The 16,632-nt window shown below is 46.8% G+C and overlaps 2 protein-coding genes across 3 annotated transcripts in view; both read left to right on the top strand.

The window, feature by feature from the left end:
* Positions 1–264: 264 nt before the first annotated feature.
* On the top strand, positions 265–4,705 carry KCTD14 (potassium channel tetramerization domain containing 14). Its single transcript, XM_042838214.1, has 2 exons — positions 265–482; positions 2,785–4,705. Exons 1-2 carry the CDS (start codon positions 423–425, stop codon positions 3,454–3,456), a joined length of 732 nt encoding a protein of 243 aa, XP_042694148.1. The 5' UTR covers positions 265–422; the 3' UTR covers positions 3,457–4,705.
* A 1,219-nt stretch (positions 4,706–5,924) lies between these two features.
* Positions 5,925–16,632, top strand: part of INTS4 (integrator complex subunit 4) — a 33,966-nt gene continuing 23,258 nt past the window's right edge. The window contains exons 1-9 of one of the 2 annotated variants that reach the window (XM_042838171.1): positions 5,925–6,158; positions 7,291–7,485; positions 11,299–11,416; positions 11,966–12,072; positions 12,575–12,760; positions 14,218–14,268; positions 15,345–15,433; positions 15,691–15,811; positions 16,282–16,353. In XM_042838171.1, coding sequence (XP_042694105.1) covers positions 6,066–6,158; positions 7,291–7,485; positions 11,299–11,416; positions 11,966–12,072; positions 12,575–12,760; positions 14,218–14,268; positions 15,345–15,433; positions 15,691–15,811; positions 16,282–16,353 — 1,032 coding nt within the window. In that variant the 5' untranslated portion in view covers positions 5,925–6,065. The remainder of the gene's footprint in view (positions 6,159–7,290; positions 7,486–11,298; positions 11,417–11,965; positions 12,073–12,574; positions 12,761–14,217; positions 14,269–15,344; positions 15,434–15,690; positions 15,812–16,281; positions 16,354–16,632) is intronic. The other variant, XM_042838172.1, reaches the window with a different exon arrangement.

Raw genomic sequence — 16,632 nt, 5'->3', positions numbered from 1 at the left:
CTGACACTGCCAGGCACAACGGTGGGATCAGTGAGATGGTTTGGGACATGCATCACTAAAAGAGCAGCATGCAAACGCTAACAAGCACCAAAAGTGTGTACAGGTTTTGATCCAACTCAGGCAGAGGCTGTGGGATTCCTCAGGAAAGCTGGGCCTCCTTTGGAAGGGCTGATTCAGCTCTGACATCTGCAGGTGAATGAGTGATGGCAGCCAGCCCAAATCCGCCCTGCTGCTGCTTGCTGATTGCCAGAAAACTAAGGAGCAAACAGTTCCGCTTCCGTGCTGCTCCCTCCCCTCTGGCCAGACCTGCAGCCTGTGCTGTGCGTGGGGCAATCTCGAGTTTGAGGGGCAGCAGTTGGGCAAGAGCCTGACCCACTGAAGGAGAATCTGCTGAAAAGAGGGCTGGAGGACAACGAGGAGAGATGAGCATTTCCTCGGAGCACAAGCCCATCGGGAAACAGGTCACTGGCAGCCAGCATATGGTGAGTACAGGGCAGGTTTGGGGGCATGGCCCCTTCTTCTGGGATCAGAGCATCCCCTTTGGGTTACTTACAGCATTCTTTTGCGTCCATCTGATACTTTGAAGGCACAGGGGCACGTCAGATGTGTGAGCAAGGCGGGAATTCTAGGTGAAAAGCTGTGTTTGACTCCAACCTGTTTGCACCAGCCTGGTTAAAGCAAGGCAATGTCCCTTGGAGGCACATAAAGCGACACCAAACAACCTCACTGGTTATTTTTCTCCTTTGCAGACTATGTAATTCATTTGATGCTAACTTGAATTTGCCAGATCCCTGAGTAAAAGCCCTCTGTGTATTCAGGGGTTTTTCAGTGGTCTCCAATGATGAGTAATTTGCTCGGTGCTTAAGATGTGCAGAATTAGCAGCTGGGAGCAGTGGTTTTTTGAGCTTTAAGGAAAATCAGTGTTAACCACAAGACAAGGGGCCTTTTACTGAGCAGAAATCAGACAATGTTTTACTTTTCCCTCCCTGGACCTATTACTAACTGGTTTGCCTTGACCTTCCATCTTAAAAAAAGAGGCTCAAAAGCATGAGACCCTCCTGACAAACGATGCCTGACAGGAGAAGCTGTTGTTATCACTTGGACTAATGGCAGATTTTCTAACTGCTAGGCTTTGCTACAGAAACAGCTTTGGGCCATGCTCTTTACACTACATACTGTCAGACAGAATCCTTTTATGTTCTCTTGGCCCTGGTGCAAATAATTGCCCTGGAGATGAAGCCACCTACATTAGAGCAAAGCAATTCTCCAGCTGGGTCTTTGTCCTGAATCTCCTGTTGTGTCCTGGTTTCCCTACACTGTGAACTCATTGCTGCTAAACCTTACAGCTTGCTGTCATTTAAAAGACATAATCTCCCTCTGCTGTGAGTTGTCTGTTCCTGTCCCCTCATTTTGCTAGCTCTGGTGCTAGTTAAATCCTCTGCGAGCCACTTCAGCTTGCTAAAATGAAGGAGAAACAGAGCTGGCACAAAGTAAGAAGCAGGGACAAGGAAAGACAGGGGAGAGGGCAGCAGGAGCCTCCCCTTTGTCCTGGTGTAACAGTGAGATCAGCTCATGTCATCTCATCCTGTGGGTACGTACCCACAGGGCACCACAGGCTGGATCCAGCTAAGCTCTTAGGTACACGCTGAAGCATGTGACTGGCAGCACTGAAGCAGATCGCTGTGTGATCAGATCCAAGAAAGAGCAGGTGAGCTCCTGGAGAAAAGGGTTGTTTATTGACTCAAGCCTTCCCAGTACAGGTGCGGTCCTGGCCAGGCATATGACTTGCATTACTGGACTGGCAGAGGGAGGGAAAAGAACTGCCTCATTTCTTCCTTCTCCTCCTGCTCTCCCAAGTGCTACAAAAATGCAAAGATGGCTGTTAAAATTCTTCAGCGTTGAAATAAGTCAGGAATGTCGTCAGAAGTGACTCCAGGTTCAGCTCTCTGGGCATTCAGGCCTCTCCTATTTCAAATAGCAGTGGCATTAATGCACAGTGAAATAAAATAAATAGAGGTAAAAATCCAAATATTAAATCTTAGTTCTTAAATCCACATCAGTTGCACAAACTATTTTGCCCTGTCCCTGCAGGTGTTCAAGGCCAGGCTAGATGGGATCCTGAGCAATGTGATCTCGTGCTTGATCTAGTGATCAGCAACCCTGTCTGCAAAAAAAAGGAACTGGAACAAGATGATCTTTGAGGTCCCTTCCAGCCCATAGAAGCTGTTCTATGATTCTATAATTCTATGATTCTCTTTACTTCCTGTCAAATGCACAGTTAAACAGATATTGCACTGCACCTCAGATATCAGCAAAATGACCCTTTCCTAAGTCCTAAAGGTGTGGTGAAGATGAATCCATTCAAAAATATCCATGCTTCTACTGATCTGGGTACGAGGGCCAAATATAAATATCCTGTGTCTGCTTTTAGCAATACGTGGTGTGTGGTGTAGATATTCTCACCTGTCCTCCATGGGAGGGTGGACAGGCACTGGAATGGGCTGCCCAGGGAGGTGGTAGAGTCACCAACCCTGGAGGTGTTCAAAGAACATTTAGATGTTGTGTTGAGGGACGTGGTTTAGTGCGAAGTATTGGCGATTGGTGGATGGTTGGACTGGATGATCTTGTAGGTCTTTTCCAACCTTGGTGATTCTATGACTCATCCTGCTTTTTACACTGCCACGAGAGCTCCCAGTTGCAATTGTATTTTTTCCTTGAGTCTTCCGTGTTGGCAACCTCCAATGTCTTACATGTGTGGTTTTTCTCCCCTTGTGACATCTGTAGTTGCCACCAATCGTGGAGCTGAACGTCGGCGGGGAGATGTACACGACAACGCTGAGCACCCTGAAGAAACACCCCGGTTCCAAGCTGGCAGAGATGTTCACCGGCCAGCACAAACTCAGGACAGACTCCAAAGGGAGGATCTTCATTGACAGGCCGGGGACCTACTTCAAATACATCTTGGAATATCTGCGCAGTAACCAGGTGCCCACCCAGTGCATCCAGGATGTCTACAAGGAGGCTTTGTTCTACGACATTGAACCCTTAATCAAGCAGCTGGAGGACTCCCCTCAGATTTTTGGGGAGCGTGTGGCAAGGAAGCAGTTCCTGGCCCGTGTGCCCAGCTACAGTGAGAACGTGGAGCTGATGATCCGCATCGCACGGGCTGAAGCGGTCGCGTCCCGCTATTCCAGCGTCATCATATGTGTTGTCAAAACGGAGGAAGACGTGGCCAGGTGTCAGGATGCCTTGAACAGCTTGGATATGGATAAAAAATCCGTGGTGAAATTTGGCCCCTGGAAGGCAGCTCCAACTATTTATGATTTACTGGACTGCATTCAAATGGACGTGAAAGACAAAGGGTACGAAATCTCCTTACATGCTCACGGTGCTGAAAAAGGGTTTCGCTTCAAATCCCAGGATTTCTTCCACATAATCCGGTTCACCTGGTGGTAGCAAAGTGCCTTTCTTGATGGAGAGTGGAAGAAACCAGTTATCAAAACAAACGAACTTGGGCTGTGGAGACTAAGCCCTGGACTACTGGAGGGACAGGAAGAAACGCGTGGGCCCATAAAAGTCTCTTCTTTGGTTGTTTGCCAAATTAAAGAACATTTGAGAGCCACTGTTTTGTTGGGCATTAACAGTTAAGTGTACAATTTTCAAGGTATGTGTTTTGAACTGGGAGCCAGACCTGAAGTTGAGCAAACTGCACTCAACCTAAGAGAAATGAGTATGTCCCAGTGTGTCTTGTGGACATGGGAAGTTGGTCTCTCACTAGAAACTGGAACAAATTACTACCTCAGAGTCCAGAGTTGCTAGTAGGGTTAGGAGCAGCACGTGGACAGGTCTCCTACTCTGCCTTATTTTGAGTCGTAAATACTGAGAGCTACAGAGCCCATTCACCCTAACCTGCTGTCCTCAGGGTCTTCTCCTCACTGTGAATACTTCTCATAAGTTGGGATCTGCTGTATGGAGTGCAGCAGTCTGGTCCACAGATTTATTCTAGGTAAAGACAGACAATGGTCTGTCCATAAAGCACACAGACTAACCTTTAAATGCTAGCTCACAGCTGCAATGTTGAAAAAAAAAACATCTTTGAAAAGCAACAGATCAGATTTTGAACTATTGTTGAGAGAAACGAGGGGAATACATAAAAGCTTTCTTCTGATTAATGCTTCACTTATGTTTCTCATGTATTGCCAGGCATGACCTCTCTGATGAAAAAAAATTGCATCTGCACCATTTCAAGTGGAATCCCTGAAAGCTGTGTAAATACTTGCTCAACTGAGATTTGGATCTTTAATGATCTTATGATTATATCTTTTATGGGCCCCTTCGAACTGGGGATTCTACAATTTTATGAAGAAGAGGTAAAAATCGCTGATGAGATGTAACCTAAAGAACCATACTTCTCTCTCATGTCACCCTATTTCAATCTTTCGTCTTGTGCTATTCATTGTAATAACAACACTATTTTTAAATGTATAAGTTTAGGGAAACCCCCCCGTGATTTGACTGGAAGGAAATGCTACTGAAGTGAAAGCCTGGGGCCCAGAGGCGATTCTTAACAGAACACGAGTTGGTTCCTACACTGTGTTTAAAAAATCTGAGCATTCCAAAGTTGGTATTTTGTTTGTTTGTCTTGTACTTTTTTACTGGAGACGGCCATTAAGATGGTTTTAATAACTCTGGGATGTTCAAGTCATCACAGCTAATTTGATCATGGATGTATTTCCTCTACAGTGCTCTCAAATGGTCTGATCTGGACATGAGGAAGTATTACTTTTCAGAAAGGGTGGTCAGGCACTGGAATTGATGCCCGTGGAGGTGGTGGAGTCACCGACCCTGGGGGTGTTCAAGGAAAGGCTGGATGTTGTGTTGAGGGACGTGGTTTAGTGGGAGCTATTGGGAATAGGTGAACGGTTGGACTGGATGAGCTTTTAGGTCTTTTCCAACCTTGGTGGTTCTATGATTCTATGATTCTCTCTTTGGGTGGTGCTGTGTGGAGCCAGGAGCTGAACTCGATGATCCTTATGCCCCTTTCAGCTCGGAATATTCTACAATTCTACGATTTTTTAGCTGATACTGGTGACACTGTTAGACAAGTTGAAAAGCTTTATACTCCAATCCCTTCACAGATCATTATATCCCTAAGATGTCCACGTGCAGCTATCCCTGGCTATCTTACATGCTGTATTTCTAACTGCCTCTAGACAGATACTTGTCACAGGGGCTCTTTGGTGCTGCTGCCCCCCTTTCCCCTCTCCTTGAAGGAGACACACGTGAAGGCTGCATTATGTGTTTGGCTGTGTCCAATGCAAAGCTTGCCTTTAACGTCCCGGAGACACACAAGGTCAGGCTGGATGGGGCTGTGAGTAACCTGGTGGAGCTGTAGGTGTCCCTGTTCATTGCAGGGGAGTTGGAGCAGATGATCTTTAGAGGAGCTGGGAGCGTACAAGGGGTCACTGCTGCTGGAGGTGCTCAGGTGGGATGTGGCACTGAGGGACGTAGTCGGTGGGCATGGGGGGCTGGGATGGGGGTGGGCTTGGGGATCCTAGAGGTCTTTTCTATCCTTAATGGTTCTGTGACACGATGAAGAATTTTGTTGCAACTGGGAAGAGGAGGGATGGCTCTTCTTTGTGTGTCCCTGTGGTTTTGCGTTATCTTTTACTGGGCACTGGGAAAAACCTGAGGGAGACACCAGCACTTCTCACACATAATATTAAATAATAAACCCGCAGCTGAGCAGACTCGCTGGGGTTTGTGTGATGGCATCCCCTGTCGGAGCTGCTGACACTCGGCTCCGTACGGCGCGTATTGATGAGGAAAATCGAGCTCCAGCGCACCCGCAGGGTGACGACACCAACCCCGAGGCGGAGCAGGCCGCAGCCGCCATCTTGAACGCAGCGCGCGTTCCCATGGCAACAGGAGGCCTCCCAGCCCAGACCTCCTGACCATAGAGCGGAACCTCCAGCTGGAAAGAGAGTACTCTCCGTTCGCTACGTCACGAGAAGGCGACTCTATGGTTTGGCGGCGGGGGGAGGGGCGCGTAGGGCGGCCGCGACATGGCGGCACACCTGAAGAAGCGGGTGTACGAGGAGTTCACCAAGGTGGTCCAGGTGAGCGAGGAGAGCTCCGAGCTCTGTAGGGTGATCCCGGTGAGTGCGGAAAGGGCGGTGGTAGCAGCCTGGGGCCTAACCCAGGTGTGGCTTCCTGGGATAAGGGGAGCGTTGGGGCTGCCTCAGGTTTGGGGCGGGTTACTGCAGGCCTTGGGGGAGATGCGGGGGATGTGGTGGCCTCAGCTCTGGGAGGGAGAGGACAGCTGGGAGGTGTAGGAGAAGGGGTTGAAAGGGGCAGAGCAACTTGAGGAGATGTAGTGCTCACCTGAGGGTGGGAGCTGTCCCACTGGGCTGGGAAATCTAGCCTTGCAAAGAACCTGGGGGTCCTGATGGATGAAAAACAGAGCGTGAGCCCGCAGTGTGTCCTTGCAGCTCGGAAAACAAATGGGATCCTGGGCTCATCAGAAGAGGGGTGGCCAGCAGGGACAGGGAGGTGATTGTCCTGCTCTACTCTGCTCTTGTGGGGCCCTATCTGGAGTACTGTGTTCAGGTCTGCAGCCCCCAGTACAAAGAAGACAGGGAGCCATTGGAGAGGGTCCAGAGGAGAGCCACAAAGAGGACTGGAAGGCTGGAGCACTTCCCCTATGAAGACAGAAGACAGGCTGAGGGAGCGGGGCTTGTTCAGCCTGGAGAAAAGAAGGCTGTGGGGCGACCTGATTGCAGCCTTTCAGTGCCTAAAGGGAGCCTACAAACAGGATGGGAATCAACTCTTTGAAAGGGTAGACAACAGCAGGACAAGGGGAAATGGTTTGAAGTTGAAGGAGGGAAGATTGAGGTTGAATGTCAGGGTGAAATTCTTTACAGAGAGAGCGGTGAGGTGCTCAAACAGCTGCTCAGAAAGACTGTGGATGCCCCGTCCATCCCTGGAGGTGTTCAAGGCCAGGTTGGATGGGGCCCTGGGCAGCTTGGTGTATTATTAAATATGGAGGTTGGCAGCCTTGCAGGGGGGTTGGAGCTTCATGATTTTTGAGGTCTTTTCCAACCCTGGCCATTTAATGATTCTATGGAATGTGCTTCCAGAATAGATACTGTTCTGTGACAGGCAAGGGAAAGGGCGGTGTCTGCGGTGGGGTGCAGCAACTCCCTCGGGCTGCCTTTGTGGGAAGCAGTTTGCTCTGATAAGGATTTGCATGGTGTTTCTGAATTGTGTTGCTCTGTCTCTGGCCCACAGCAGCAGCATGAGGACCTGTCTGCTAAGAAACTGCGGCTGACCAAGCCCAGCAAGTCAGCAGCGCTCCACGTCGACCTGTGTAAAGCCACCTCGCCTGCAGATGCCTTGCAGTACCTGCTGCAGTTTGCCAGGAAGCCTGTGGAAGTGGAAAGCGTGGAAGGGGTTGTCCGAATCCTGCTGGAGCATTATTATAAGGTAATGAAGCTGAGAGCCAAAGATCTGCCAGAAACCCCATTCTGACCTTTTGTCTTGGGATACGGTTGGAGGTAGGATGGGAAGCTGCTGTTTCCTGTGTTGCTGTCTCAGTTGCCAACAGTGTTGTGTGAGGACAGTGAGTGGTTTGTAGTCCTTCACCTGTGTGGTTACAGCTCATGTCACTTGGTTTTAGCAGTTTCAGGACTCGGTGACAGGGAAGTGAGCCAGGAGGTAATGGCCTCAGGTTGCACTAGGAGAGGTTCAGGTAGGATATTAGAAAAAAATCCCTGAAAGTGTGCTTATGTAATGGCACAGGCTGCCCAGAGATGTGGTGGAATCACTGTCCCTGGAGGCGTTCAAAAGCCATGGAGGAGATGTGGCACTGAGGGACGTCTACAACTGGGTGACTAGTCTGATAGATGAGGGAAGGGCTGTTGATGTAGTCTTCCTAGACTTCAGCAAAGCCTTTGACACGGTCCCTCACAGGCTTCTTCTGGGGAAACTGGCTGCCCGTGGTCTGAACAGATATACACTTCTTTGGGTAAGGAACTGGCTACAGGGCCATGCCCAGCGGGTCGTGGTGAATGGAGTGAAGTGCAGCTGGCGACCCGTTTCAAGTGGAGTCCCCCAGGGGTTGGTGCTGGGGTCCATCTTGTTTAATATCTTTATTGATGACCTTGATGAGGGGATTGAGTGCACCCTCAGCAAGTTTGCAGATGACACCAAGCTGGGAGGTGGTGTTGATCTGCCTGAGGGTAGGGCGGCCCTTCAGAGGGATTTAGACAGGCTGGGTTGAGGTGAATGGGATGAGGTTCAGCAAGGCCAAGTGTTGGGTTCTGCACTTTGGCCATAACAACCCCATGCAGCGTTACAGGCGTACAGGGGATGAGTGGCTGGATGAGTGTGAAGAAGAGAAGGACCTGGGGGTGTTGGTTGGTGCTTGGCTGAACATGAGCCGACAGTGTGCCCAGGTGGCCAAGAGGGCCAGCAGCATCCTGGCCTGCATTAGAAACAGTGTGGCCAGCAGGAGCAGGGAGGTGAGCATCCCCTGTACTCAGCACTGGTGAGGCCTCACCTCAAGTACTGTGTTCAGTTTTGGGCTCCTCACTACAGGAAAGATGTTGAAGTCCTGGAGCGTGTCCAGAGAAGGGCAACAAAACTGGTGAGGGGTCTGGAGCACAAGGCTGATGAGGAGCTGGGAATGTTCAGTCTGGAGAAGAGGAGGCTCAGGGGAGACCTCATTGCTCTCTACAACCTCCTGAAGGAAGGTTGTGGTGAAGAGGGATTTGGCCTCTTCTCCCAGGCAACGAGCAGCACACGGGGCAATGGCCGCAAGTTGTACCAGAGGAGGTTCAGGTTGGACATAAGGAAGAACTTTTTCTCTCAGAGAGTGGTCAGGCACTGCAATGGCTGCCCAGGGAGGTGGTGGAGTCGCCGTCCCTGGCAGTGTTCAAGAGGCGTCTGGATGACGTGCTGTGTGATGTGGTTTCGTGCTTGTGGTGGCAGTGGTGATGAGGAGACGGTTGGACTGGATGATCCTGTAGGTTGTTTCCAACCTTGTGATTCTATGATTCCATTACGTGGTCAGTGGGCATGGTGGGACAGGCTGGGGTTGGACTTGGTGATCTTAGAGGTCTTTTCCAACTTTAATGATTCCATGATTCCTGCAGGTGATCTGCATGATTAGTTTGCATTAGCTTAACAAGGAGCAGATGGCATGACAAGAAGTTTTCCAAGTAACCCAGTTGTCCAAAGCTGGCTCAACTTTATCTAAATCCTGCTTAATTTCTTTTAAGAGTACGGAAATTTTTTAGCTATAGCTTACAATGCAGACCACTTCTAAATGACAATGCTGAAAAACAGAAGTGGTAGACTTTTTTTTTTTTTTCTTCAACCAACAAAAAATTCTGAACAAGATTAAAGAATAGATGCTTTATGCTGTCCAGATATTGATCCTTCACTTAATAACTCAAATTTGATTGTTGCTAACAGAGATATGTGCTATTTCTTGTAAACGTCCTTCTGCTATTCTTTCTTTTCTTTTCAATTGGATCTTCTCTACTTTCATAGAATGGCTTGGGTTGGAAAGGACCTCAAGGATCATCAAGCTCCAACCCCCCCTGCAGCATCCAGGGCCACCAACCACCATATCTAATGCTAGACCAGGCTGCCCAGAGCCCCATCCAACCTGGCCTTGAACACCTCCAGGGATGGACGGGGCATCTGCAACCTCTGGGCAGCTGTTCCAGCACCTCACCACTCATAGTAAAGAACTTCCCCCTGACGTCCAACCCAAATCTTCCCTCCCTTAACTTCAAACCATTTCCCCTTGTCCTGCTGTCATCTCCCCTTTCCAAGAGCTGACTCCCCTCCTGTTTGTAGGCTCCCCTTAGGTACCGAAAGGCTTTGAATTGATGCTAGAGCTGTAAGGATTTTGTCAGTCTCTGTATTTGTTGTTGGAGTGTGACTGACTGTTGTTGTTGTTCCTTGTTTCCTTTACAATATGATGGGCAAACAGGACAGTTTGGGATCTGCCCTCTGAAAAGGATCAGAAAAATCATCTGCCGCTTCCTCTTTCCCTACACTTTTCTGACAGTTTGCTGACAGTTGGATCATTGTCTCTGGGCTGGTGGCACAGAATGAGCTGGTTGTTGCTGGCAGAAATGGTGTGCCATCAGACAGTGCCTGAACGGATCCCAGAGGGCTCTTTCCAACTGTTGAGGGTTGTTGGGTTGAGGGGTTAGAGATGCAGTGACTTAGGGGCCTGCTGCTGCTCTTGGAGTCTCTCCTAAACACTGTAGAAAGGTGTCGTTGCTGTGATGAGAGGTGCAGAACTGCAGTGCTGAATACAGAGGAGCATTGGAGAGAGCTGAGTGTAAAATCCAGACTCCTTTGTGTCCTTCTGCCTTCTGTTGGATATCCTTGCAATGTGAGGATGGAAGAGGGCTCCCAATTAGGACTGAAGTGCTGAGTGCACAGATCTGTGGAATACTCCTATTTACAGCCCTTCAAAATGCATGAGCTCTTAAAGAACTTAAAATTAATGATAATTTATGAAGCTTATTTATGTAATCACCACCTGTGACAGCATTTAGAGATGTATCCAGCTAACATGTGCTCCTATTTATTTTTTTTTAACCTTGCTGCCTTGGGTTTGTTTGCTTTATATCTTTCTAGCAGGATTCCTCCTTGCTGTGAACTTTTTCTCTAGGCTATGGACCCCAACGTTTAGCTGAAATCCAAAGACCATCAGTGTCAGTTCATCTTCTAAAATCCTCCCATTTGTTTATTTTAACTTCCAAGATAGGAACATTAACAGGGAGTTTTTCAGAATCCTGAAACCCTGATTATTTAAACTTTTATTTTCAAACAGTAATGAGTAATTACTCAGAAATTAAGAGGTAAAAGAGTTAATTTGTAGTGTAGTGGAAGCTGCGAGAGGAACATTTTGGTGTGATTGACTTACTGCAAGGTGGAGCATAGAGGAGGAAGGAACCTTATGGCAAAGTTTGGTCCCTTGTGCTGAAATGTGAGTGGATCCTGCCTCCCTGCAGAGTGTTTTGCTCTCCCAGCTGAAAAATGAGAGAATAATAGAATTGCCTGGGTTGAATAGGAGCACAATGCTCATCCAGTTCCAACCCCCTGCTATGTGCAGGTCACCAACCAGCAGCCCAGGCTGCCCAGAGCCACATCCAGCCTGGCCTTGAATGCCTGCAGGGGTGGGGCATCCACAGCCTCCTTGGGCAACCTGTTTCAAGTCTCACCACCCACTGTGGGAAAAACTTCCTCCTCATATCTGTTGCTTCCTTCCAGGAGAATGATGCTTCTGTAAGACTGAAGATTGCTTCCTTGCTGGGTTTGTTATCGAAGACTCCAGGATTTTCCCCAGACTGCATTGTGGATGATGCCATCAACACACTTCAGAATGAGAGTAAGTTGAGTTTTTTCAGATGCCTTTCAGGCCTTGCTTGAAGTGGAATCTTGTTAGGAACATTGTTTTTCCTTAGTGTACTGCAAAGCAGCTCATCAGGGCATTAGTGTAGTAACACTGGTTTTCTAATAGACAGTGAAGTACAGGTGATTCTGTTTGTGTCTTCATTGAAGTCCGTTTTTATTTCCTGTTTTATATTCACTGCTTGTAGGTTCTTGATGAAGTTTAATTTTATGTTAGTATCACTTAGCGACAGGTGAATCATAAATGGCTTGGGTTGGAAGGGACCTCAAAGATCATCAAGCTCCAATCCCCCTGCTGCAGTCAGGTCTACCAGCCTCCAGATCTGGTACTAAACCCCATCCAGCCTGGCCTGGTACCAAGGTGATTGGTGGCTTTAGTATGTTATCTGCAAGGAGAAGCCAAGGAAACTGGGCTTCTTTTCTCCTCTGAAGGAAAAGGCTCCAGGAGGACCTTCCAACCAGAGTGATTCTGTGGTTCTGGAGCTCAGCAAAGAGGTATGTAACCTTTCCCTGCTTTGTTTTGCAGAGTCTCACCAAGTCCTTGCTCAGCTGCTGGACACCCTGCTGGTGATTGGCACAAAGCTCCCAGAGAACCCATCTGTCAGGATGAGGCTGGTAGAGGTGGCTTGCAAGGTAAGGCTGCCTCCCTGAGGACATCAGTACTGCTGAAGGGCAAAGCTGTGCTCTTGCATGCTGAATTTGGATTCAGTCTGTTTTGGGAGAGAGCTCAAGGTACTAAATTTTGAAGGAGAGCAACTTGTAACCAAATGTGTTGTGAGCACAGCACTGGGTGCAGTTGACAAGTCTGTAAACAACACTGGATTCACTGCTCTCTCAGTTACTGCCTCTTCCTTCGTATGCTTTTGTAAGCATGTCTGCTTTCTGTAGCTGTTATTTAGAAACACTCTTCCTGTTAATAAGTTATTGATAGAAAGCATTAAGCAAATGTGTTAATAATCTGTTTAAATATTTATCTCTGCCAGAGGAAAAAGTACATTGTCAGTATTTACTTAATCTTGTTCTACTAAAATATTAACATTTCATAATTGCTGGGAATTTTACTCTGGCTGTTTTGAAGAGAGGAAAGAACAATTAAAAAACCCAGTTAGATCTTTTCTTCTCTTGTGTCCCATAGCACCTGACAGATTCTTCCCACGGTGTAAGAAATAAGTGTCTTCAGTTAATTGGCTGTCTTGGACCGGTGGAAAAAGGTGTTGCAAAAGAAGCTGAAAGCCAGGCTGCCAAAGATGTCCAGAAGATCATAGGAGATCATTTTAATGACCAGGACCCTCGTGTTAGAACAGCAGCTATAAAAGCCATGGTGAGGAGTGCTGGTGTGATGGAAGAAATTGTTTGGGGTTTGATAAGAAAGATGGGAAGGATGTGCAAATTAATCCAGAGAGGTTTGGACTAGAGCTAGCCCATATGGTAAACTAGTGCCAGTTTAACATATCAAAATTACTTGGAGAAATAAGGTAAGTTACGAATAGAAGAACTTCATGAGATCTCAGAGGGATTCATAATGATATGTTAAGGTAGTATGGTTAGGTTACAGTTGGACTTGATGATCTTGAAGGTCTTTTCCACCCTGAGCAATTCTGTGATTCAATGAGATCTGCTTCTGCTGTAGCTGAAGAAGCTTTTTAATTTGGGATATCATGGTATGATTGCAGGTAAGGTCTAGTGAGAAGTCTGCATTTCCTGATTCAGGGTTGGTTGCCACAATAATAAGCCCCTATTCAGCATTTAATAGAACACTGATTGTGACAGGAAACCTTGTGTGTTTAAATCTGAAAACTTGTGTGCTTTTCTTTTTTTTTTTTTTTGGCAATGTTTTGGTTACTGATTTTCATGTGGGATTCAGCAAATTCAGAACTTTCTAGCTTTGCAGCAATAGAAGCATAGACAGTGCATTAAGAACTTTGCTTAGTGTGAGTTCCTGTGACTGTATGGGGGTATAGCACTTTCTCTGCTACTCTTAAAGTTACCCCATCTAACCTGGTGGTGATCAAAGGTATTTGAATTGACACCATTGAACTGTGAAGAAGGAAACAAGATGCATTAGAGAGGATCAGACTGTGTGTGAGTCTGTCTGGGATCTCCCTCTGCTGGAGGCTGCACTCATCCTTCATTTTCATTCCATTTTGATGCTTTCTTTTTTTTCATAGAACTTCTTACACCTGCCACCATTTCTGCAGTGACACTGAATCAAATCCATAGCAAGATTTATGACCTTCAATTTAATAGTTTCACTACAATGTCAGCTGTTTTGCTTTAGTTTGGAGCTTGGAAGCATCCTGAATGAATTCAGGGTCCCTAACTGTTCCTAGGGTTTTTAATCACAGTTTTCCTTGCTACTGTGTTGTTTGTTTATGTTAGTGTTTAGTAGGGCAGGTTTTGCTGTTCCTCTGGCTGTGAAAATGCACTGGTGGTGCTGCTTTTGGGTCCATGTCTCAGGGAGTGGTTGAAACTGGCCAGTGCTGAAAAATTGCTTGAAGGCTGAGAGAATGGGCAGAGTGTTCATATGAACTGTATTTTCCTAAGCAATCAAAGTGTAAGTGGCTGTGAAGTTTAAGGTTACACTGAAGTCAAGGTTTTCTTTAAGATAAAGCCAAGCTTGAGAAGCAGCTGAATTACAATAACAGTTGAGAAATGCAAGCAATTAATTTTATGCAAAGCAGGAAAAACAGTGATGAAAACTTATTGTGTGTTATTTAAAACCATCGTTTGATTTCATTGTTGTTTCTTTCTTTTGTTGTTCTGGTTTTCCCCCCATAGCTTCAGCTTCATGAGAGAGGACTGAAACTGCAGCAGGCCATTTATGGTCAGGTAAAACCTCATTTTTGTTTCTATTTATTTTGTGCTGGTTTGCATACTTTGCTTTTCAGGATTCTGGGACGTTGTGCTTCGAGAGGTGGAAGGCTCTGAACAGAGGGAGGGCATTCTATGTGCATGCTGTGTCTTCTTTGCAGTGCCACATGGCAGCAAATAAAAATGAGCTTTACAACTTCGAGTGCACCAATGTGTGTGCTGTGACTGAAATTGATTGTTTGCTGGGGGGAGATGAGCATAGGAAGAACAAGGCATTGCATAATTCTTACTGTCATCTTGCAATCTCAGTGTTAAATCCTTGTGCATTGGAGGGTGTTACGTGAGAGGGAATGGCCTCAAGTTGTGCCAGGAGAGGTTCAGGCTGGGTATTAGGAGAAATCTGGTCTCTGGAGGAGTAATCAGGCACTGGCACAGGCTGCCCAGAGAGGTGGAGGCACTGTCCCTGGAGGTGCTCAAGAACTGTGTGGATGTGGTCAGTGGTGGGAGTGGGGTTGGACTTTGTGATCTTGAAGGTCTTTTCCAACCTTCATGATTCTACGATTCTGTGGCTGTTTGTTACAGAATCATGGAGTGGTGTAGGCTGGAAAGAAACTTGAGAGACCATCATCTCATTGCAAATTCCCTGTCATGGAGCAGAACATCTTTTGCTAATCAGGTTGCTCAAAGCCTCATCCAGCCTGGCCTTGAACATTGCCCAGGGATGGGGCATCCCCAGCTTCTTTGGGCCAGTGCCTCACCACCCACATAGTAAAGAACTTCTTCCTTGCATCTGCTCTAAATCTCTGCTGTTTTAGTTTAAATCCATCACCCTTTGTCCTGGCAAAAAGGTTGCAGAGCTGCAGGCTGTATCAGATTACTCTTAGGAAATGCTCATGCTTTGTGTTGCCTGCAGAATGCGGGCAGTTTTGGAGCTATACCTCATGTGATTAACAGTCTTCATTAGGATGATCAAACTTGGAAATACTTGTTAGTAGAAGGGAAGATTTAATTTATCCTTATTTATGATCTGAACTGATATATGCTAAGGATCATAAATCAGTGGAAATTGATTATATTGGCTGCAAATCTTTCAGGCTTGCAAGCTGTTGGCAGACGATTATGAACAAGTGCGCAGTGCTGCAGTTCAGCTAATTTGGGTCCTCAGTCAACTGTACCCTGAAAGGTATGTGCTGTACACAGAGGGACTCAACGGTGCCACTGCAGTATCTTAATCCTGGGTGTTTTGTGCCAGAAAGTCTCAGGAGAAGCAGTTAGAGGAATGCTGTGTACCAGCTGCTGACACTTGATGAGAATACATTCATTCGATTGAAGTTTTTGTTCCTGATGCTTACTGTGTGTTGATGGGAATTCAGCATAGCTCTTAGTTTTATGCCATGCTGGATGAAGCCAGCAAACTGACTGACTCTTTTTCTCTGCTAGCATTGTCCCCATTCCTTCTTCTAATGAAGAGATTCGGTTGGTTGATGATGCGTTTGGAAAAATTTGTCACATGGTTAGCGATGGTTCCTGGGTGGTGAGAGTACAAGCTGCCAAATTATTGGTAAGTCTCATCCTTCTCTGAGGGGTTCACGTTGCACTACTTAACTCTTTAAAAAGAAATGGGGAGGAATTTAGAAACTGCTCAAATACATTCATGTCAGAATTCGAAGCAGGAGAAAAGCTGAGTGTGGGGTGTTGGCTTTGTTTCTCTCGGCTGAACTCTGTGGTGATTCCCTCCTTGAGATTGCAGGGTTGGTATCCCTAAAAACAAGTACTTGGAATAACTGCCCCCCAGCACGTTTTAACAACTGAACCCAGTAAAATCTGTATTAGGTTCAGTGAGAAAATAAGCTGTTCTGATAATCCTCAGCAAACTCTGATGTAGAGTTTGAGTGTTGAGCACCATGTGAAGCTATTAGAAAGGACAAATATTGTCAGGCCCTGAGTTGGGATATATCCAGAAATTGTGTGGTGGAATTTAGAGTAATCCTCTTGCTTCCTTTTGATGGATGTGTTTCTTTTTTTCTTTAGGGTTCTATGCAACAAGTGAGCTCCCATTTCTTAGAGCAGACCCTTGACAAGAAGCTCATGTCAGATCTGCGGGTACGTAAACACTCAGTGCTCGAGTTGTTTTGGCTGTGTGTAGAGTACTCAAATCACACAACAGGTGTGGAAATGCAGAGCCTGTTTGCTTAGCACGTCCTTGCCTCAGGGCTGCTGAGAGTTAATTGATGATGACAGGTTTTCTGTTAGATTAAAGTCAGTGAAGCAATTGCCAGTTTTAGATTTCGTTAACTGAGCCCTGTAATGAAGAGCTTGAGGCCATTCAGGTTTTGTGGATGAGAGGTAAATGTTTGCGTTCCTCTGACGGCCATTTGGCTC

The sequence above is a fragment of the Centrocercus urophasianus genome, unplaced genomic scaffold (genome assembly GCF_019232065.1).
Source record: "Centrocercus urophasianus isolate 14NV4802_14NV808 unplaced genomic scaffold, USGS_Curo_1.0 seq_74, whole genome shotgun sequence".
NCBI classification, from domain to species: domain Eukaryota; kingdom Metazoa; phylum Chordata; class Aves; order Galliformes; family Phasianidae; genus Centrocercus; species Centrocercus urophasianus.
Note: the sequence above shows the minus strand (reverse complement) of the source record. Positions and strands in the feature narration are given on the sequence as shown.

Bases quoted from the DNA above. Each gene is read 5' to 3' on its own strand.
- KCTD14 (XM_042838214.1), top strand. From the start codon at position 423: ATGAGCATTTCCTCGGAGCACAAGCCCATCGGGAAACAGGTCACTGGC. The intron at 483-2,784 runs GTGAGTACAGGG...TGACATCTGTAG, and splicing joins TCACTGGCAGCCAGCATATG to TTGCCACCAATCGTGGAGCT.